Raw genomic sequence first — 22,874 nt, 5'->3', positions numbered from 1 at the left:
AATTGTTCACAACATTTTAATGGGCAAGATTCAAAACACACAAAAACCTCTGAGGAAGGCCAACAGGCCCATACGTGGACCCCATGCACCTGCAACAAGTGCTTTCCCTATTTTAAGATTCAAAACACAGACACAAATACCATACATACAGAATCATGTTGATCTCGATTACAATATTTGGCATTAAAATGTGTTTATATTCAAGATGATAAAAAACACACAATTATACATTTGTTCTTTTTGGTAGATAGAAAAGTGCAAAAGATGCATTTGGAATTACACTGAACAAAAATATAAACGCAACAAAAAGTGTTGGTCCCATGTTTCATAAGCTGAAATAAAAGATCCCAGAAATGTTCCATACGCACAAAAAGCTTATTTCTCTCAAATGTTGTGGATATATTTGTTTATAAGAGATGGGGAAAACAACAGAGTAAGAGGTATTACAGGAAGAGATGGGGGAAAACAAAAGAGTAAGAGGTATTACAGGAAGAGATGGGGAAAACAACAGAGTAAGAGGTATTACAGGAAGAGATGGGGGAAACAACAGAGTAAGAGGTATTACAGGAAGAGATGGGGAAAACAACAGAGTAAGAGGTATTACAGGAAGACAAGGGGAAAACAACAGAGTAAGAGGTATTACAGGAAGAGATGGGGAAAACAACAGAGTAAGGGGTATTACAGGAAGAGATGGGGGAAACAACAGAGTAAGAGGTATTACAGGAAGAGATGGGGAAAACAACAGAGTAAGAGGTATTACAGGAAGACAAGGGGAAAACAACAGAGTAAGGGGTATTACAGGAAGAGATGGGGAAAACAACAGAGTAAGAGGTATTACAGGAAGAGATGGGGAAAACAACAGAGTAAGAGGTATTACAGGAAGAGATGGGGAAAACAACAGAGTAAGGGGTATTACAGGAAGACAAGGGGAAAACAACAGAGTAAGAGGTATTACAGGAAGACAAGGGGAAAACAACAGAGTAAGAGGTATTACAGGAAGAGATGGGGAAAACAACAGAGTAAGGGGTATTACAGGAAGAGATGGAGGAAACAACAGAGTAAGAGGTATTACAGGAAGAGATGGGGAAAACAACAGAGTAAGGGGTATTACAGGAAGAGATGGGGAAAACAACAGAGTAAGAGGTATTACAGGAAGAGATGGGGAAAACAACAGAGTAAGGGGTATTACAGGAAGAGATGGGGAAAACAACAGAGTAAGAGTTATTACAGTTCAAACAGAGAGACTAAAAGGATATAATGGCTTTTACTCCAAAACAGAGGTTGAGGCCCCAGCCACCCCACTATACATCCTACTGGGTAAGAGGAGAACCTATAGGTCATATTGGGCAAGAGGAGAACCTATAGGTCATATTGGGCAAGAGGAGAACCTATAGGTCATATTGGGCAAGAGGAGAACCTATTGGTCATATTGGGCAAGAGGAGAACCTATAGGTCATATAGGTTAAGAGAACGGGAGTGTTGACAATACCCTCTGTTTTGGCCCACAGAGGTGGCAGTTGAGAGGTCCCCAGACATGGTGGATGGTTATTGGGGTGATTAGCTCTCCTCTAGCCAGGAAGGAGGCTCTGTGCCGGGCATGGGTAGCTTGGTGCTTGCCTCCAGGTGCTGGTGGTTGGAGGTGTTGTAGGAGGCTACAGCACCATGGAACAATACCAAATGATGGTGGAGCACCTTTACCTGGGGGGGGGGGGGGGGGGGGGGGGAGGAGGGGAGAGAGAGGATGGGAGGGAGGGGGGAGAGAGGGTGGGGGGGAGGGGGAGAAAGGGTGGGAGGAGGGGAGAGAGAGGATGGGAGGGAGGGGAGAGAGAGGATGGGAGGGAGGGGAGAGAGAGGATGGGAGGGAGGGGGGAGAGAGAGGATGGGAGGGAGGGGGGAGAGAGAGGATGGGAGGGAGGGGGGAGAGAGGGAGGGAGGGAGGGGGGAGAGAGAGGGAGGGAGGGAGGGAGGGAGGGAGGGAGAGGGGAGAGAGAGGATGGGAGGGAGGGGGAGAGAGGATGGGATGGAGGGGGGAGAGAGGGAGGGAGGGAGGGGGGAGAGAGGGAGGGGGGAGATAGGGAGAGAGGGAGGGGGGAGATAGGGAGGGAGGGAGGGGGGAGATAGGGAGGGAGGGAGGGGGGAGAGAGGGAGGGAGGGAGGGAGAGGGGAGAGAGAGGGTGGGAGGATGGGAGAGAGAGGATGGGATGGAGGGGGGAGAGAGGGAGGGAGGGAGGGGGGAGAGAGGGAGGGGGGAGAGAGGGAGGGAGGGAGGGGGGAGAGAGAGGGAGGGAGGGAGGGGGGAGAGAGAGGGAGGGAGGGAGGGGGGAGAGAGAGGGAGGGAGTGAGGGAGAGAGAGAGAGAGAGAGAGAGAGATAGAGAGAGAGAGGGAGGGAGGGAGGGAGGGAGGGAGGGAGGAGAGAGAGAGAGAGAGAGAGAGGGAGGGAGGGAGGGAGGGAGGGAGGGAGGGAGGGAGGGAGGGAGGGAGAGAGAGAGAGAGAGAGGGGGGGTTAATGAGTGTGTTCCATCCCACTTCTACATCCAGTGAAACAGGACTAATACATTCCATCTCTTCTCCTAATACATTCCATCTCTTCTCCTAATACATTCCATCTCTTCTCCTAATACATTCCATCTCTTCTCCTAATACATTCCATCTCTTCTCCTAATACATTCCATCTCTTCTCCTAATACATTCCATCTCTTCTCCTAATACATTCCATCTCTTCTCCTAATACATTCCATCTCTTCTCCTAATACATTCCATCTCTTCTCCTAATACATTCCATCTCTTCTCCTAATACATTCCATCTCTTCTCCTAATACATTCCATCTCTTCTCCTAATACATTCCATCTCTTCTCCTAATACATTCCATCTCTTCTCCTAATACATTCCATCTCTTCTCCTAATACATTCCATCTCTTCTCCTAATACATTCCATATCTTCTCCTAATACATTCCATATCTTCTCCTAATACATTCCATCTATTCTCCTAATACATTCCATCTCTTCTCCTAATACATTCCATCTCTTCTCCTAATACATTCCATATCTTCTCCTAATACATTCCATATCTTCTCCTAATACATTCCATCTATTCTCCTAATACATTCCATCTCTTCTCCTAATACATTCCATCTCTTCTCCTAATACATTCCATCTCTTCTCCTTACCTTATTCTCCTCTAGTAGTTTGAGTTTGACTGACAGGTCGTTTCGGCTCTTCTCATATTTCTCTCTCTGGTTCTGGAAGGTTCTCTGGGCCTGCTCAAGTTTGACGAGGGTGGCGGTGTCTCGAGCTCCCAGGTTCAACTCCTCCAGGTCACAACGGTATGCATCGTACTCTACCCTGTAAGACACTAAATCTGTTGAATTTCCAAATCCCGATGTGGCCCTCGAGCCAAAATGACCCCTGGCCTAGTGAGATGACAGAAAGGCTTCTGTGTTGCATGCTCTGCGTGTGCTACCTGGCTGTCTCGTAGTGTTGGACGTTGACCATGGTGTCTTCTATAGTTTTGTTAACCAGTGTGTTCATATCGGAGGTGAAGGAGTTCATAGCCGAGACCAGAACCTCTCCGCTCTTAGACAGGAACCTCTGGGTGTCCCCGTTCAGACCAAACTCCACCTGAGATAAGCAGACCAGAGGAAGACAGTTACAACACAAAAACTGTTTAAAACATTCCCGCCTGTGGCCTAGGGTGGTCAGAGATGATTTGATCCTGTATTTTTAAGCCTCATCCAGAAATGAAAATTACACTAAAAAATAAAAGCAGTTGTCTGAGGATGGTACTGGCTCATCTGAAAACACAAGGGGACCGTTGGATGAAAAAGCTTTCAATAAAGATTAAAATCTAACTATTAATACAATCTAATCTATCTAATTTAAATAAAAAGGTTACAATCCAGGTCAATAAAGTAATGAAATAATGAATGGTCATGTGACATGATTGCACAAAACACAGAGCCCATGAAGAGGCTTTGAAGTGAACGAGCCTAAATAATATTATCCTTATCCATATTATAACCATATTATATCATATGATCCTTATCCATATTATAACCATATTATATCATATGATCCTTATCCATATTATAACCATATTATCCTTATCCATATTATAACTATATTATATCATATGATCCTTATCCATATAACAACCATATCCTTTCTTCAACATACGGTGAGATCACCTCATACCACTTATCCATATTATAACCATATTATATAATATGATCCTTATCCATATTATAACCATATTATATAATATTATCCTTATCCATATTATAACCATATTATATAATATGATCCTTATCCATATTATAACCATATTATATCATATTATCCTTATCCATATTATAACCATATCCTTATCCATATAACAACCATATCCTTTCTTCAACATACGGTGAGATCACCTCATACCACATCCATATTATATAATATTATCCTTATCCATATTATAACCATATTATATCATATGATCCTTATCCATATTATAACCATATTATATAATATTATCCTTATCCATATTATAACCATATTATATCATATTATCCTTATCCATATTATAACCATATTATATCATATGATCCTTATCCATATTATAACCATATCCTTATCCATATAACAACCATATCCTTTCTTCAACATACGGTGAGAGCACCTTATACCACTAAGAAGAGGAGTGGAAAATCACCTGATATTCTTGATTGTTCTATAACTGGGTACCAGACTGTTCTGCTGTCATGCCACTCCTGTCATGCTAAATTTGGCATAAGACACAGAGTACACGGGGTGGAAAATGAGGGCCGAGCACGCCCCCATTCACATCGACGGGGCTGTAGTGGAGCAGGTTGAGAGGTTCAAGTTCCTTGGTGTCCACATCACCAACAAACTATCATGGTCCAAACACACCAAGACAGTTGTGAAGAGGGCACGACAAAGCCTATTCCCCTTCAGGAGACTGAAAAGATTTAGCATTTGTCCTCAGATCCTCAAAAAGTTCTACAGCTGCACCATCGAGAGCATCCTGACTGGTTGCATCACCGCCTGGTATGGCAACTGCTCGGCCTCCGACCGCAAGGCACTACAGAGGGTAGTGCGTACGGCCCAGTACATCACCAGGGCCAAGCTTCCTGCCATCCAGGACCTCAATACCAGGTGGTGTCAGAGGAAGGACCTAAAAATTGCCCACCCTAGTCATAGACTGTTCGCTCAGCCACCGCACGGAAAGCGGTACCGTAGTGCCGAGTCTATGTTCAAAAGGCTCCTTAACAGATTCTACCCCCAAGCATAAGACTCCTGAACAATTAATCAAATGGCCACCCGGACTATTTACATTGACATCCCCCCTTTGTTTTTACACTGCTGCTACTCACTGTTTATTATCTATGCATAGTCACTTTACCCCTACCGACATGTACAAATTACCTGAACTAACCTGTACCCCCGCACATTGACTCGGTACCGGTACCCCCTGTATATAGCCTCGTTATTACCTGGACTAACCTGTACCCCCGCACATTGACTCTGTACCGGTATCTCCTGTATGTAGCCTCGTTATTGTTATTTTATTGTGTTACTTTTTATTTTATTTTTTACTTCAGTTTATTTAATAAATATTTTCTTAACTCTTATTTTTCTTAAAACTGCGTTGTTGGTTAAGGGCTTGTCAGTAAGCATTTCACGGTTGTATTCGGCAAATGTGACAAATAACATTTGATTTGATTTGATTGTTAGCAGAGAGAGACTGGTATCCAGGCTAGAGGAATGTGATCTAAACAGACTGGTACCCAGGCTAGAGGAATGTGATCTAAACAGACTGGTACCCAGGCTAGAGGAATGTTATCTAAACAGACTGGTACCCAGGCTAGAGGAATGTGATCTAAACAGACTGGTACCCAGGCTAAGGGAATGTGATCTAAACAGACTGGTACCCAGGCTAGAGGAATGTGATCTAAACAGACTGGTACCCAGGCTAGAGGAATGTGATCTAAACAGACTGGTACCCAGGCTAGAGGAATGTGATCTAAACAGACTGGTACCCAGGCTAGAGGAATGTGATCTAAACAGACTGGTACCCAGGCTAGAGGAATGTGATCTAAACAGACTGGTACCCAGGCTAGAGGAATGTTAGGTTTTACTGTTAACCTATAAAGCGTTACATGGGCTTGCTCCTACCTATCTTTCCGAGTTGGTCCTGCCGTACATACCAATACGTACGCTACGGTCACAAGACGCAGGCCTCCTAATTGTCCCTAGAATTTCTAAGCAAACAGCGGGAGGCAGGGCTTTCTCCTATAGATCTCCATTTTTATGGAACAGTCTGCCTACCCATGTGAGAGACGCAGACTCAGTCTCAACCTTTAAGTCTTTACTGAAGACTTATCTCTTCAGTAGGTCATATGATTGAGTGTAGTCTGGCCCAGGAGTGTGAAGGTGAACGGAAAGGCTGGAGCAACGAACAGCCCTTGCTGTCTCTGCCAGGCCGGTTCCCCTCTCCACTGGGGTTCTCTGCCTCTAACCCTGTTGCAGGGGCTGAGTCACTGGCTTGCTGGTGCTCTTTCATGCCGTCCCTGGGAGGGGTGCGTCACTTGAGTGGGTTGAGTTACTGACGTGATCTTCCTGTCTGGGTTGGCGCCCCCCCCTTGGTTTGTGCTGTGGTGGAGACCTCTGTGGGCTATACTCGGCCTTGTCTCAGGATTGTAAGTTGGTGGTTGGGGATATTCCTCTAGTGGTGCGGGGGCTGTGCTTTGGCGGAGTGGGTGGGGTTATATCCTTCCTGTTTGGCCCTGTCCGGGGGTTTCTTCGGATGGGGCCACAGTGTCTCCGGACCGCTCCTGTCTCAGCCTCCAGTATTTATGCTGCAGTAGTTTATGTGTCGGGGGGCTGGGGTTAGTTGGTTATACCTGGAGTACTTCTCCTGTCTTATCCAGTGTCCTGTGTGAATTTAAGTATGCTCTCTCTAATTCTCTCGTTCTCTCTTTCTCTCTGAGAACCTGAGCCCTAGGACCATACGTCAGGACTACCGGGCATGATGACACCTTGCTGTCCCCAGTCCGCCTGGCCTTGCTGCTATTCCAGTTTCAACTGTTCTGCCTGCGGCTACGAAACCCCTACCTGTCCCAGACCTGCTGTTTTCAACTCTTAATGATCGGCTATGAAAAGCCAACTGAGAGACCTGAGCCCTAGGACCATACGTCGGGACTACCGGCCGTGGTGACTCCTTGCTGTCCCCAGTCTGCCTGGCCTTGCTGCTATTCCAGTTTAAACTGTTCTGCCTGCGGTTATGGAACCCCTACCTGTCCCAGACCTGCTGTTTTCAAACTCTTAATGATCGGCTATGAAAAGCCAACTGAGATTTATTCCTGATTACTATTTGACCATGCTTGTCACTTATGAACATTTTTGAACATCTTGGCATGGTTCTGTTATAATCTCCACCCGGCACAGCCAGAAGAGGACTGGCCACCCCTCATAGCCTGGTTCCTCTCTAGGTTTCTTCCTAGGTTTTCGCCTTTCTAGGGAGTTTTTCCTAGCCACCGTGCTTCTACACCTGCATTACTAGCTGTTTGGGGTTTTAGGCTGGGTTTCTGTACAGCACTTCGAGATATTAGCTGATGTAAGAAGGGCTATATAAAATAAAATTGATTGATTGATTGATCTAAACAGACTGGTATCCAGGCTAGAGGAATGTGATCTAAACAGACTGGTACCCAGGCTAGAGGAATGTTATCTAAACAGACTGGTACCCAGGCTAGAGGAATGTTATCTAAACAGACTGGTACCCAGGCTAGAGGAATGTTATCTAAACAGACTGGTACCCAGGCTAGAGGAATGTGATCTAAACAGACTGGTACCCAGGCTAGAGGAATGTTATCATCTAAACAGACTGGTACCCAGGCTAGGGGAATGTGATCTAAACAGACTGGTACCCAGGCTAGAGGAATGTGATCTAAACAGACTGGTACCCAGGCTAGAGGAATGTGATCTAAACAGACTGGTACCCAGGCTAGAGGAATGTGATCTAAACAGACTGGTACCCAGGCTAGAGGAATGTCATCTAAACAGACTGGTACCCAGGCTAGGGGAATGTGATCTAAACAGACTGGTACCCAGGCTAGAGGAATGTGATCTAAACAGACTGGTACCCAGGCTAGAGGAATGTTATCTAAACAGACTGGTACCCAGGCTAGAGGAATGTATTTAAATCTCTCACGTGTAGCGGCGGCGTTTTGAGGCTGAGGTCGGCGAAGGCATCGCCCAGAGTCCTTTGCGTTAGCGTGACCTGGGCGAGCTGCGTGGCAAGCGTCTGGGCCAGGCAGGTCACGTGATCATAACGGCGGCGGTCATCACGGAGAATGTCGATGCGGGCCTCGAGTTCCGGGTCGACCGTACGGGATCCACGACCCATCTTCTCTGACAGAACCTGCTTAGTACACTGGGGAGGGAGAGAGGGACAGTGGAAGGGGAGAGGAGGGAGGAGAGGAATGGAGAGGGAGGAGAGGAGAGAGGAGAGGAGAGGAGAGGAGAGGAGAGGAGAGGAGAGGAGAGGAGAGGAGAGGAGAGGAGAGGAGAGGAGAGGAGGAATAGAAAGAGATGTAACATGTAGGACAAGCAGAGAACGGAGTTTCTTAAAGAGTCTTTAACTTGCTCTCCCCCCCTCCCCCTCTCATCCCCCCTCCCTCTCTCTCTCTCTCTCTCTCCCCCCTTCCCCCTCTCTCATCCCCCCTCCCTCTCTCTCTCTCTCTCTCTCTCTCCCCCTCCCTCTCTCTCTCCCCCCCTTCCCCCCCCCTCTCTCTCTCTCTCCCCCCCTTCCCCCGTCCCCCGTCCCTCTCCCCCCCTCCCTCTCTCTCTCTCTCTCCCCCCCTTCCCCCCCCTCTCTCTCTCTCTCTTCCCCCCCTTCCCCCGTCCCCCGTCCCTCTCCCCCCCTCCCTCTCTCTCTCTCTCTCCCCCCTTCCCCGTCCCCCGTCCCTCTCCCCCCTCCCTCTCTCTCTCTCTCCCCCCCTTCCCCCCCTTTCTCTCTCTCTCCCCCCTTCCCCCGTCCCTCTCCCCCCCTCCCTCCCTCTCTCACCTTATAGGTAGTGATGCTCCATTTGCGGACCTGTTGCAGTTTCTCGATGGCGGGCATTTTCTGGTTTCCCGTGACAACCACTGGTCCTGTGGTTGGCTTCCGTGAACCTATTGGGTAGGGATCAACAACTAGAAGGCAAATTGACCTCAAGAAGCCCAAACAGATTTAATATTGGACTAAAACAATCATTTCAAACCTTGCTTCCATACTGTATACGATAACATATCTCTAACGCGTGGGAATACTTTTGGAACAGATTTCCAAAATTAAAAGCACTTGGAGCTGATTTGCTGGTGTACATTTTACATTTACATTTAAGTCATTTAGCAGACGCTCTTATCCAGAGCGACTTACAGTATATATATATATATATATAGCCAAGTTATCGTTACTCATTGTTATTATTACGTGTTCTACTGTTCTATTAATTCTCTATTTTCTCTCTCTCTGTATTTTTTGGACATAAGACTGTAAAAATCTGATGTTATTTGTCACATGCTTCGTAAACAACAGGTGTCAGTAAACATTCCACTGTTAGTCCACACCTGTTGTTTACCAAGCATGTGACAAATAACATCTGATTTTTACAGTCTTATGTCCAAAAAAAATAAATTTAATATTATTATCTTTGCTTAGAAAACTTGAGGTCAAATAAAAAAAAAATCACCGACGGGCCACTAGTTGGGGAACACTGCTATAGGGTCTGGGGTGATAGGTCAGAGGTCAGGGGTGATCGATTGATTTCATTGCTGCCTTACCCTCATCCGGTTCTGTCTCTGAGTTGCCCTCGACAACCGACTCCTCCTGGTAGGAAGTAAAAAAAAAACAGACAAACACGAATTGGTCTTTTGACTAATCTCATCAGATCGTTTCTCATCAGATCGTTTCTCATCAGATCGTTTCTCATCAGATCGTTTCTCATCAGATCGTTTCTCATCAGATCGTTTCTCATCAGATCGTTTCTCATCAGATCGTTTCTCATCAGATCGTTTCACATCAGATCGTTTCTCATCAGATCGTTTCTCATCAGATCGTTTCTCATCAGATCGTTTCTCATCAGATCGTTTCTCATCAGATCGTTTCTCATCAGATCTTTTTTCAGAGCTGATCTTATCGGTCAAAAGACCAGTTTTAAGTAAAAGATCAGAATTGTGCTGCCTGTGTAAACGCAGCCTGAGGGGCCCCAGGGTTGGAGACCGATACTGTAGGGAGAATCAGAACTCTTCAGCCAATCACACCACTGGGGCTCTGAGATCAAAGGGTTAGAAGGGTCGTCATGGAGACTACAGTCTGGGCTTGTGACAGCATGGGATAACCCCCGGCCACTTCCTCTCCAGTCGCTAGGTAGATGTCAGACGTCAGGGCAGTGATCAGATGGACCAAATGTCTCTACACACACACACACACACACACACACACACACACACACACACACGCACACACACAAAGGGGGGGGTGGGGGAATACTTGTGTCATATTCCGACCCCAGATCCTGCATTTCTATACAATCGAAAAACTTCTAAATGCTATTTGGAGAACAGCAAAAACAAGTTAAAATGCCCCCAGACATTATGACCTGACTGCTGTAGGTTCATTCACCTCAGTGGATCTACAAACACACAGCCTATTAGCTATACCGTTGTAATGTTGAAAGAGGGGAGATATGAGACATGATTCACACTGACACGTAGCATCACACCACCACCACCACCACGCTTGACCTTTGGTATGATGTTCTTACTGTGAAATGCAGTGTTTGGTTTTCGCCAGGCATAATGGGACTCATCTCGTCCAAAAAGTTGACTCAAGTTTGCCAAAAAAGCACCTGGATGATCATCAAGAACGTTCTATGGACAGATGATTCAAAAGTATAACTTTTTGGACGACATGGTTCCAGTAATGCCTGGCGAAAACCAAACACTGCATTCCACAGTAAGTACATCATACCAAAGGTCAAGCATGGTGGTGGTGGTGTGATGGTTTGGGGATGCTTTGCTGCATCAGGACCTGGACGACTTGCCTTAATAGAAGGAACCATGAATTCTGCTCTGTATCAGAGAATTCTACAGGAGAATGTCAGACCATCCGTCTGTGAGCTGAAGCTGAAGCGCAGCTGGGTCATGCAGCAAGACAGTGATCCAAAACACACAATCAAGTCTACATGAATATTGCTAAAAAGCAACAAATTGGAAGTTTTGGAATGGCCTAGTCAAAGTCCAGACCTAATCCCAATTGAGATGTTGTGGCAGGACGTGAAACGAGCAGTTAATGCTTGAAAACCCACACGTCACTGAGTTAAAGCAGTTCTGCATGGAAGAGTGGGCCAAAATTCCTCCACAGCGACATGAGAGACTGATCAACAACTACAGGAAGCATTTGGTTGGAGTCATTGCAGCTAAAGGTGGCACAACCAGTTATTGAGTGTAAGGGGGCAATTACTTTTTCACACAGGGGAATTGGGTGTTGCACAACTTTGTTTATGAAATAAATGAAATAAATATGTAATTGTTGTGTTATTTGTTCACTTATGTTCCCTTTATCTAATATTAGGTTTTGGTTGAAGATCTGATAACATTCAGCATCACAAATATGCAAAGTAGAGAAAATTTGAAAGGGGGCAAATACTTTTTCATAGCACTGTATGTCAACGAATTGGCGAGGGCACTAGAACAGTCTGCAGCACCCGGCCTCACCCTACTAGAATCTGAAGTCAAATGTCTACAGTTTGCTGACGATCTGGTGCTTCTGTCACCAACCAAGGAGGGCCTACAGCAGCACCTAGATCTTCTGCACAGATTCTGTCAGACCTGGGCCCTGACAGTAAATCTCAGTAAGACAAAAATAATGGTGTTCCAAAAAAGGTCCAATTGCCATGACCACAAATACAAATTCCATCTAGACACACAAAAAACTATACATACCTCGGCCTAAACATCAGCGCCACAGGTAACTTCCACAAAGCTGTGAACGATCTGAGAGACAAGGCAAGAAGGGCCTTCTATGCCATCAAAAGGAACATAACATTTGACATACCAATTAGGATCTGGCTAAAAATGCTTGAATCAGTTATAGAACCCATTGCCCCTTTATGGTTGTGAGGTCTGGGGTCCGCTCACCAACCAAGAATTCACAAAATGGGACTAACACCAAATTGAGACTCTGCATGCAGAATTCTGCAAAAATATATTCAGTGTACAACGTAAAACACCAAATAATGCATGCAGAGCAGAATTAGGCCAATACTCGCTAATTATCAAAATCCAGAAAAGAGCCGTTAAATTCTATAACCACTTAAAAGGAAGCGATTCCCAAACCTTCCATAACAAAACCATCACCTAAAGAGAGATGAACTTGGAGAAGAGTCCCCTAAGCAAGCTGGTCCTGGGCCTATGTTCACAAACACAAACAGACCCCACACAGCCCCAGGACAACAACAACACATTTAGATCCAACCAAATCATGAGAAAACAAAAAGATAATTGCTTGACACATTGGAAAGTATTAACAAAAAAACAGAGCAAACTGGAATGCTATTTGGCTCTAAACAGAGAGTACACAGTGGCAGAATGCCTGACCACTGTGACTGACCCAAACTTAAGGAAAGCTTTGACTATGTACAGACTCAGTGAGCATAGACTTGCTATTGAGAAAGGCCGCCGTAGGCAGACCTGGCTCTCAAGAGAAGACAGGCTATGTGCACACTGCCCACAAAATGAGGTGGAAACTGAGCTGCACCTCCTAACCATATTAGAGACACATATTTCCCTCAGATTACACAGACGCACAAAGAATTAAAAAACAAATCCAATTTTGATAAACTCCCTTATCTACTGGGTGAAAAACCACAGTGTGCCATCACAGCAGCAAGATTTGTGACCTGTTGCCACAAGAAAAGGGCAACCAGTGAAGAACAAACCCCATTGTAAATACAACCCATATTTATGTTAATTTATTTTCCCTTTTGTACTTTAACTATTTGCACATCGTTACAACACTGTATATATACATAATATGACATTTGAAATGTCTTTATTCTTTTAGAACTTTTGTGATTTTAATGTTTACTGTTAATTTGGTTTTGTTTATTATCTATTTCACTTGCTTTGGCAATGTACAAATATGTTTCCCATGCTAATAAAGCCCTTAAATTGGAGCGCGAGAAAGAAAGAAAGAAAGAAAGAAAGAAAGAAAGAAAGAAAGAATAGAACACCTGTGCTGAGTCACCTTACAGTCCGGACACACTGAGTCATTTCTACCTGCTGCACACAGTAACGTCACCTTGGACAAACACTGCTGTGTGTCTGTGTGTGTTTGTGTGTGTCTGTGTGTGTGTGTGTTAGCAAAAATAGTAAAGAGAACAGAGAGAGAACATGAGAGAGTAGACAGAGAGACAGGGAGGTTAGTAGACAGAGAGACAGGGAGGTTAGTAGACAGAGAGGTTAGTAGACAGAGAGACAGAGAGGTTAGTAGACAGAGAGACAGAGAGGTTAGTAGACAGAGAGACAGAGAGGTTAGTAGACAGAGAGGTTAGTAGACAGAGAGACAGAGAGGTTAGTAGACAGAGAGGTTAGTAGACAGAGAGGTTAGTAGACAGAGAGACAGAGAGGTTAGTAGACAGAGAGGTTAGTAGACAGAGAGGTTAGTAGACAGAGAGGTTAGTAGACAGAGAGACAGAGAGGTTAGTAGACAGAGAGGTTAGTAGACAGAGAGACAGGGAGGTTAGTAGACAGAGAGACAGAGAGGTTAGTAGACAGAGAGACAGGGAGGTTAGTAGACAGAGAGACAGAGAGGTTAGTAGACAGAGAGACAGAGAGGTTAGTAGACAGAGAGACAGGGAGGTTAGTAGACAGAGAGACAGAGAGGTTAGTAGACAGAGAGACAGAGAGGTTAGTAGACAGAGAGACAGAGAGGTTAGTAGACAGAGAGACAGAGAGGGTAGTAGACAGAGAGGTTAGTAGACAGAGAGACAGAGAGGTTAGTAGACAGAGAGACAGGGAGGTTAGTAGACAGAGAGACAGGGAGGTTAGTAGACAGAGAGACAGAGAGGTTAGTAGACAGAGAGACAGGGAGGTTAGTAGACAGAGAGACAGAGAGGTTAGTAGACAGAGAGACAGGGAGGTTAGTAGACAGAGAGACAGAGAGGTTAGTAGACAGAGAGACAGAGAGGTTAGTAGACAGAGAGGTTAGTAGACAGAGAGACAGAGAGGTTAGTAGACAGAGAGACAGAGAGGTTAGTAGACAGAGAGACAGAGAGGTTAGTAGACAGAGAGACAGGGAGGTTAGTAGACAGAGAGACAGGGAGGTTAGTAGACAGAGAGACAGGGAGGTTAGTAGACAGAGAGACAGAGAGGTTAGTAGACAGAGAGACAGAGAGGTTAGTAGACAGAGAGACAGAGAGGTTAGTAGACAGAGAGACAGGGAGGTTAGTAGACAGAGAGACAGGGAGGTTAGTAGACAGAGAGGTTAGTAGACAGAGAGACAGAGAGGTTAGTAGACAGAGAGACAGAGAGGTTAGTAGACAGAGAGACAGAGAGGTTAGTAGACAGAGAGGTTAGTAGACAGAGAGACAGAGAGGTTAGTAGACAGAGAGACAGAGAGGGTAGTAGACAGAGAGGTTAGTAGACAGAGAGACAGAGAGGTTAGTAGACAGAGAGACAGGGAGGTTAGTAGACAGGGAGGTTAGTAGACAGAGAGACAGAGAGGTTAGTAGACAGAGAGACAGGGAGGTTAGTAGACAGAGAGACAGGGAGGTTAGTAGACAGAGAGACAGAGAGGTTAGTAGACAGAGAGGTTAGTAGACAGAGAGACAGAGAGGTTAGTAGACAGAGAGACAGAGAGGTTAGTAGACAGAGAGGTTAGTAGACAGAGAGACAGAGAGGTTAGTAGACAGAGAGGTTAGTAGACAGAGAGACAGGGAGGTTAGTAGACAGAGAGACAGGGAGGTTAGTAGACAGAGAGACAGAGAGGTTAGTAGACAGAGAGGTTAGTAGACAGAGAGACAGAGAGGTTAGTAGACAGAGAGACAGAGAGGTTAGTAGACAGAGAGGTTAGTAGACAGAGAGACAGAGAGGTTAGTAGACAGAGAGACAGAGAGGTTAGTAGACAGGGAGGTTAGTAGACAGAGAGACAGAGAGGTTAGTAGACAGAGAGGTTAGTAGACAGAGAGACAGAGAGGTTAGTAGACAGAGAGACAGAGAGGTTAGTAGACAGGGAGGTTAGTAGACAGAGAGACAGAGAGGTTAGTAGACAGAGAGGTTAGTAGACAGAGAGACAGAGAGGTTAGTAGACAGGGAGACAGAGAGGTTAGTAGACAGAGAGACAGGGAGGTTAGTAGACAGAGAGGTTAGTAGACAGAGAGACAGAGAGGTTAGTAGACAGAGAGACAGAGAGGTTAGTAGACAGAGAGACAGGGAGGTTAGTAGACAGAGAGGTTAGTAGACAGAGAGGTTAGTAGACAGAGAGGTTAGTAGACAGAGAGACAGGGAGGTTAGTAGACAGAGAGGTTAGTAGACAGAGAGACAGAGAGGTTAGTAGACAGAGAGACAGAGAGGGTAGTAGACAGAGAGACAGAGAGGTTAGTAGACAGAGAGACAGAGAGGTTAGTAGACAGAGAGGTTAGTAGACAGAGAGACAGAGAGGTTAGTAGACAGAGAGGTTAGTAGACAGAGAGACAGAGAGGTTAGTAGACAGAGAGACAGAGAGGGTAGTAGACAGAGAGGTTAGTAGACAGAGAGGTTAGTAGACAGAGAGGTTAGTAGACAGAGAGGTTAGTAGACAGAGAGGTTAGTAGACAGAGAGGTTAGTAGACAGAGAGGTTAGTAGACAGAGAGACAGAGAGGTTAGTAGACAGAGAGACAGAGAGGTTAGTAGACAGAGAGACAGGGAGGTTAGTAGACAGAGAGACAGGGAGGTTAGTAGACAGAGAGACAGAGAGGTTAGTAGACAGAGAGACAGAGAGGTTAGTAGACAGAAAGGTTAGTAGACAGAGAGACAGAGAGGTTAGTAGACAGAGAGACAGAGAGGTTAGTAGACAGAGAGACAGAGAGGTTAGTAGACAGAGAGACAGAGAGGTTAGTAGACAGAGAGACAGAGAGGTTAGTAGACAGAGAGACAGAGAGGTTAGTAGACAGAAAGGTTAGTAGACAGAGAGACAGAGAGGTTAGTAGACAGAGAGACAGAGAGGTTAGTAGACAGAGAGACAGGGAGGTTAGTAGACAGAGAGGTTAGTAGACAGAGAGACAGGGAGGTTAGTAGACAGGACAGAGGTTAGTAGACAGAGAGACAGAGAGGTTAGTAGACAGAGAGACAGAGAGGGTAGTAGACAGAGAGGTTAGTAGACAGAGAGACAGAGAGGTTAGTAGACAGAGAGGTTAGTAGACAGAGAGACAGAGAGGTTAGTAGACAGAGAGACAGGGAGGTTAGTAGACAGAGAGACAGAGAGGTTAGTAGACAGAGAGGTTAGTAGACAGAGAGACAGAGAGGTTAGTAGACAGAGAGGTTAGTAGACAGGGAGGTTAGTAGACAGAGAGGTTAGTAGACAGAGAGGTTAGTAGACAGAGAGACAGAGAGGTTAGTAGACAGAGAGACAGAGAGGGTAGTAGACAGAGAGACAGAGAGGTTAGTAGACAGAGAGACAGAGAGGTTAGTAGACAGAGAGGTTAGTAGACAGAGAGACAGAGAGGTTAGTAGACAGAGAGGTTAGTAGACAGAGAGACAGAGAGGTTAGTAGACAGAGAGACAGAGAGGGTAGTAGACAGAGAGGTTAGTAGACAGAGAGGTTAGTAGACAGAGAGGTTAGTAGACAGAGAGGTTAGTAGACAGAGAGGTTAGTAGACAGAGAGGTTAGTAGACAGAGAGGTTAGTAGACAGAGAGACAGAGAGGTTAGTAGACAGAGAGACAGAGAGGTTAGTAGACAGAGAGACAGGGAGGTTAGTAGACAGAGAGACAGGGAGGTTAGTAGACAGAGAGACAGAGAGGTTAGTAGACAGAGAGACAGAGAGGTTAGTAGACAGAAAGGTTAGTAGACAGAGAGACAGAGAGGTTAGTAGACAGAGAGACAGAGAGGTTAGTAGACAGAGAGACAGAGAGGTTAGTAGACAGAGAGACAGAGAGGTTAGTAGACAGAGAGACAGAGAGGTTAGTAGACAGAGAGACAGAGAGGTTAGTAGACAGAAAGGTTAGTAGACAGAGAGACAGAGAGGTTAGTAGACAGAGAGACAGAGAGGTTAGTAGACAGAGAGACAGGGAGGTTAGTAGACAGAGAGGTTAGTAGACAGAGAGACAGGGAGGTTAGTAGACAGGGAGGTTAGTAGACAGAGAGACAGAGAGGTTAGTAGACAGAGAGACAGAGAGGGTAGTAGACAGAGAGGTTAGTAGACAGAGAGACAGAGAGGTTAGTAGACAGAGAGGTTAGTAGACAGAGAGACAGAGAGGTTAGTAGACAGAGAGACAGGGAGGTTAGTAGACAGAGAGACAGAGAGGTTAGTAGACAGAGAGGTTAGTAGACAGAGAGACAGAGAGGTTAGTAGACAGAGAGACAGAGAGGGTAGTAGACAGAGAGGTTAGTAGACAGAGAGACAGAGAGGTTAGTAGACAGAGAGACAGGGAGGTTAGTAGACAGAGAGACAGAGAGGTTAGTAGACAGAGAGGTTAGTAGACAGAGAGACAGAGAGGTTAGTAGACAGAGAGACAGAGAGGTTAGTAGACAGAGAGGTTAGTAGACAGAGAGACAGAGAGGTTAGTAGACAGAGAGACAGAGAGGTTAGTAGACAGAGAGACAGAGAGGTTAGTAGACAGAGAGGTTAGTAGACAGAGAGACAGAGAGGTTAGTAGACAGAGAGACAGAGAGGGTAGTAGACAGAGAGGTTAGTAGACAGAGAGACAGAGAGGTTAGTAGACAGAGAGACAGGGAGGTTAGTAGACAGAGAGACAGAGAGGTTAGTAGACAGAGAGACAGAGAGGTTAGTAGACAGAGAGACAGAGAGGTTAGTAGACAGAGAGACAGAGAGGTTAGTAGACAGAGAGACAGAGAGGTTAGTAGACAGAGAGACAGAGAGGGTAGTAGACAGAGAGACAGGGAGGTTAGTAGACAGAGAGACAGAGAGGTTAGTAGACAGAGAGGTTAGTAGACAGAGAGACAGAGAGGTTAGTAGACAGAGAGGTTAGTAGACAGGGAGGTTAGTAGACAGAGAGGTTAGTAGACAGAGAGGTTAGTAGACAGAGAGGGTAGTAGACAGGGAGGTTAGTAGACAGAGAGGTTAGTAGACAGAGAGGGTAGTAGACAGGGAGGTTAGTAGACAGAGAGGGTAGTAGACAGGGAGACAGAGAGGTTAGTAGACAGAGAGACAGGGAGGTTAGTAGACAGAGAGGTTAGTAGACAGAGAGGGTAGTAGACAGGGAGGTTAGTAGACAGAGAGGTTAGTAGACAGAGAGGGTAGTAGACAGGGAGGTTAGTAGACAGGGAGGTTAGTAGACAGAGAGGTTAGTAGACAGAGAGGGTAGTAGACAGGGAGGTTAGTAGACAGAGAGGTTAGTAGACAGAGAGACAGGGAGGTTAGTAGACAGAGAGACAGGGAGGTTAGTAGACAGAGAGACAGAGAGGTTAGTAGACAGAGAGACAGAGAGGTTAGTAGACAGAGAGACAGAGAGGTTAGTAGACAGAGAGACAGAGAGGTTAGTAGACAGAGAGACAGAGAGGTTAGTAGACAGAGAGGTTAGTAGACAGAGAGACAGGGAGGTTAGTAGACAGAGAGACAGAGAGGTTAGTAGACAGAGAGGTTAGTAGACAGAGAGACAGGGAGGTTAGTAGACAGAGAGGTTAGTAGACAGAGAGACAGAGAGGTTAGTAGACAGAGAGACAGAGAGGTTAGTAGACAGAGAGGTTAGTAGACAGAGAGACAGAGAGGTTAGTAGACAGAGAGGTTAGTAGACAGAGAGACAGAGAGGTTAGTAGACAGGGAGACAGGGAGGTTAGTAGACAGAGAGACAGGGAGGTTAGTAGACAGAGAGGTTAGTAGACAGAGAGACAGGGAGGTTAGTAGACAGAGAGGTTAGTAGACAGAGAGGTTAGTAGACAGAGAGGTTAGTAGACAGAGAGGTTAGTAGACAGAGAGACAGGGAGGTTAGTAGACAGAGAGACAGAGAGGTTAGTAGACAGAGAGACAGAGAGGGTAGTAGACAGAGAGGTTAGTAGACAGAGAGACAGAGAGGTTAGTAGACAGAGAGACAGGGAGGTTAGTAGACAGAGAGACAGAGAGGTTAGTAGACAGAGAGGTTAGTAGACAGAGAGACAGAGAGGTTAGTAGACAGAGAGACAGAGAGGTTAGTAGACAGAGAGGTTAGTAGACAGAGAGACAGAGAGGTTAGTAGACAGAGAGACAGAGAGGTTAGTAGACAGAGAGACAGAGAGGGTAGTAGACAGAGAGGTTAGTAGACAGAGAGACAGAGAGGGTAGTAGACAGGGAGGTTAGTAGACAGAGAGACAGAGAGGTTAGTAGACAGAGAGACAGAGAGGTTAGTAGACAGAGAGGTTAGTAGACAGAGAGACAGGGAGGTTAGTAGACAGAGAGACAGAGAGGTTAGTAGACAGAGAGACAGAGAGGGTAGTAGACAGAGAGGTTAGTAGACAGAGAGACAGAGAGGTTAGTAGACAGAGAGACAGGGAGGTTAGTAGACAGAGAGACAGAGAGGTTAGTAGACAGAGAGACAGAGAGGTTAGTAGACAGAGAGAAAGTGCAGCATGTGTTTGCTACTACAGTGCCACAGGGGAGTCACCTGTTGATGACATCATTGTGCCACACCCTTTACCCGTCACATCACTGGACAATCACTCAGTCAGCTGGACAATGGTAGTCTTAGCTCATAAATACACTCATCAGAACAGTAGACAGGCTGAAGGAACTAGCGATATAACTAATCTGTTCTAGATATTATGAAGTTGATTAAGAACTAAATGCGGATATCCTTGACAGGATAAAGTGTCGTCTAATATCATTATTGTACATTACATACTATATATTTAACATATAACATGATTGATATTCTCAAAGTAGAGTCAGGGATCTGGAAACCTCTCCAATGGTCACTTTAATCTTTCTATCTACCCAAATTGATTATTGAAAAATATCCGTGGAGGAGACCATAGAGATATTCAATTACTATCTGTAATTCTATGGTGGGGACCCATTCTGTTGTTTTTCCAAATCCCAGAATGCAGTTTTAATGTGTTCTCCTCTCATCCCAAACATATCATCATCATCATCTTCTTCAACACCCAGTAGTGTCCTGGAGATCTGGTAGTTCTTACCCTGTGGATGGCCTCCTGTCCACCAGACCCCTCTCCCTCACTGGGTATGGAGGTCTCAGCTGGCCCCCCTCTCTGGTCCTCCCCCTCCACCATCATCCTCCCTCTCCCTGTACAGAATACACACTTTACAGACAGTCAAACCGGAGAAGTTGAAACATGGAAATATAAATATTAGATTCTACCTTTCATTATGAGCTGAACACTTCCTTTTGAGTGCCGTACCACTCCTCCCCTCCTCCTCTACCACTCCTCCTCCTCTCCTCTCCTCCTCCACTCCTCCTCCTCCTCCTCTCCTCCTCCTCTACCACTCCTCCTCCTCCTCCTCTACCACTCCTCTCCTCCTCCACTCCTCCTCTCCTCTCCTCTCCTCTCCTCTCCTCCTCCTCTCCTCTCCTCTACCACTCCTCTCCTCCTCCTCTACCACTCCTCTCCTCCTCCTCTCCTCTACCACTCCTCTCCTCTCCTCTCCTCCTCCTCTACCACTCCTCTCCTCCTCCTCTACCACTCCTCTCCTCCTCCTCTACCACTCCTCCTCCTCCTCCTCTACCACTCCTCTCCTCCTCTCCTCCTCTACCACTCCTCTCCTCTCCTCCTCCTCTACCACTCCTCTACCACTCCTCTCCTCCTCCTCTACCACTCCTCCTCCTCCTCCTCCTCCTCCTCCTCTACCACTCCTCTCCTCTCTGACTGAGTTTTACTCCTCTCCTCCTCCTTCTCCTCCTCCTCCTCCTCCTCTCTGACTGAGTTTTACTCCTTTCCAGTCCTCCAGCATTCCAACTACCACAGGGTCGCTCTGGTTTGGTGAGCATACACTGCCCCCTGTGGTTACTCACCAATACTACAAACACACACATAAACTAGTTCTGTTGCTTCTGTTGTTGTCATTCAATGACAGAATAGTTGTCTCGTAAATAATTAGCATAACAAACAGGCAAATGTCTATAATTCTACTATAATAAGCTGGGCCTATTGCAAATAGCCCCCCCAAAAAATTCACAACACACATAGTTACCGGCCATTCATATTATACAACAAGTAGGCCAGGGCAGTGAGAAGTTTCATAATCTTCCTCTCATCTAACTACTAGTCACACGACCGCGAAGACAGACAGTCATATCAATTCATAAGTTTCTATACCACATCTTCTGTTTCCGTGATTAGAAGTGTAGGCCTACTTAAAGTAAAACATGTAGGCTACCTTTGTTAGTTATGAACGTCTCCAGCAAACAAAACGTAAACAACGCCCGGAAGGTTTGCAAAGTTTTACCTTCTATTTATTTCTGATGTATTTCTTCGTCCGTTTCCTATGGATGTAATCTCTATATCAAACTAAAGATGCGCCAGGAAACTATTAGAGACTTTGGGAGAAAAGTACAATTTAAACTTTTCTGACAACCGGAACGCGGAAAAAAAGATCAAAACTACATTCAAATCCCGGAAGTATTTCTGCCTTGCTGTGTGTAAGGTCGTAACTACTTAACACAGCCACAGAGTCATTAACACCCGCCTATTTCTACAATTGATCTTCTTAAAATCGGATTTTAAACCTAACCTTAACCACACTGCTAACCCTAACCTTAAATTCAGACCAAAAAAGCTACTGTCGCCAATTATGACTTTGTGGCTGCGTTATCTAGTGGGAATCTGTGTGTAGAGATACATTGTAGCCACAGATTGTAGAATAATCTTAAACTGTGTTCCAATTCTCATACTAACCGCAATAACCGTACTATTTGTGACGGACTTTGAGTATGTAGTATGCGTCTTCTTCTTCTTCTATGACATCATGGCGGTCCGCAAACAATCGTTGAAGTGCATGTCGCCACCTACTGTGCTGGAATGTACGATCAATCATGATCTGCCCAATTCTGTACTGCCATGAAAATAAAATTCTCTACCAAATAAATCCCTGACTTCTACCACACCCTCCAAGAAAATGGCTTTTAAGAAAATGGCAGAAAATTTGCAGCCGAAGTCCAGAACGAGAGCGGATATACAAATTCATTGCATTTAACTAATTATGACAAATGGTAAGAAAAATGTTGAGCGATGTAATAAAGTAATGACTTTTCAAATAAGTTACGCTACACGTTATATGTTGGCTGACAATTTCTTAGCTACGCTAGCCTTACGAACAGCATAGCACGTCATCACAGCAGTTGTTTGTGTGTACAAGTATGTTAGCTACTGTAGCTACCTTACGCTAGTTGGCTACTAATACATATTAACTCTATGCTATCTAACTAACAGCCCAACGTTCATTAACTTGATTATTCAAGTCATTCTTAGCTAAGCTAAGTGGTATAGTTGTTGTGCGTTCTCAATGGACATTGCTAATGAAGTCACGAGATGTCTAGCTAGTAATTTGTTATGCTAACAAGCTAGCAAGAAGTTGCATAGCAACAGCATCAACTTCCGGTAGACAGGTGTAGCTCTAGCACACTGAACTGAAAGGATACCGTTCGTTTACAGTATTACTACAATGAACTATTAGTACA

General features: G+C 45.3%; 2 protein-coding genes and 1 long non-coding RNA gene across 5 annotated transcripts; 2 read left to right on the top strand and 1 right to left on the bottom strand.

Annotated features, from left to right (window-relative positions):
- LOC311112918 (arfaptin-1-like) lies at nucleotides 1-21,850 on the bottom strand. Of its 2 annotated transcripts, none has more exons than XM_084156061.1 (8): nucleotides 21,644-21,850; nucleotides 20,377-20,499; nucleotides 9,829-9,874; nucleotides 9,071-9,177; nucleotides 8,216-8,437; nucleotides 3,464-3,621; nucleotides 3,171-3,345; nucleotides 1-1,698 (listed from the first exon to the last, which is right to left on the bottom strand). In XM_084156061.1, the coding sequence occupies exons 2-8, from the start codon at nucleotides 20,470-20,472 to the stop codon at nucleotides 1,558-1,560; spliced, it is 945 nt and encodes a 314-aa protein (XP_084012187.1). In that variant the 5' UTR covers nucleotides 20,473-20,499; nucleotides 21,644-21,850; the 3' UTR covers nucleotides 1-1,557. The 2 variants fall into 2 exon arrangements, with proteins under 2 accessions (XP_084012187.1, XP_084012186.1); XM_084156060.1 differs by having other exon boundaries at nucleotides 20,377-20,483; nucleotides 21,644-21,838.
- On the top strand, nucleotides 381-1,394 carry LOC311112917 (uncharacterized protein; the record flags this gene model as incomplete). 2 transcript variants are annotated; one of them, XM_084156059.1, is made up of 3 exons in its annotated part: nucleotides 381-440; nucleotides 481-1,026; nucleotides 1,066-1,394. In XM_084156059.1, exons 1-3 carry the CDS (start codon nucleotides 389-391, stop codon nucleotides 1,392-1,394), a joined length of 927 nt encoding a protein of 308 aa, XP_084012185.1. In that variant the 5' UTR covers nucleotides 381-388. The 2 variants fall into 2 exon arrangements, with proteins under 2 accessions (XP_084012185.1, XP_084012184.1); XM_084156058.1 differs by having other exon boundaries at nucleotides 481-1,394.
- LOC311112805 lies at nucleotides 16,894-18,022 on the top strand. Its single transcript, XR_014610908.1, has 3 exons — nucleotides 16,894-17,567; nucleotides 17,608-17,719; nucleotides 17,912-18,022. It is a non-coding gene; the product is annotated as an uncharacterized lncRNA (long non-coding RNA).
- Nucleotides 21,851-22,874: the final 1,024 nt, after the last annotated feature.

Source organism: Coregonus lavaretus (assembly GCF_964263955.1).
Source record: "Coregonus lavaretus genome assembly, chromosome: 39".
NCBI classification, from domain to species: Eukaryota; Metazoa; Chordata; class Actinopteri; order Salmoniformes; family Salmonidae; genus Coregonus; species Coregonus lavaretus.
The sequence above is the reverse complement of the archived record's forward strand: the minus strand, read 5'-3'. Positions and strand labels throughout refer to the sequence as shown.

Excerpts from the sequence above, each read along its gene's own strand:
- LOC311112918 (XM_084156061.1), bottom strand. The coding sequence starts at position 20,472 with ATGATGGTGGAGGGGGAGGACCAGAGAGGGGGGCCAGCTGAGACCTCC. Across the intron at positions 9,178-9,828 it reads AGAGACAGAACCGGATGAGG|GTTCACGGAAGCCAACCACA; the intron begins GTAAGGCAGCAA and ends CCTACCCAATAG. Across the intron at positions 3,622-8,215 it reads TCAAAACGCCGCCGCTACAC|GTGGAGTTTGGTCTGAACGG; the intron begins GTGAGAGATTTA and ends TGCTTATCTCAG.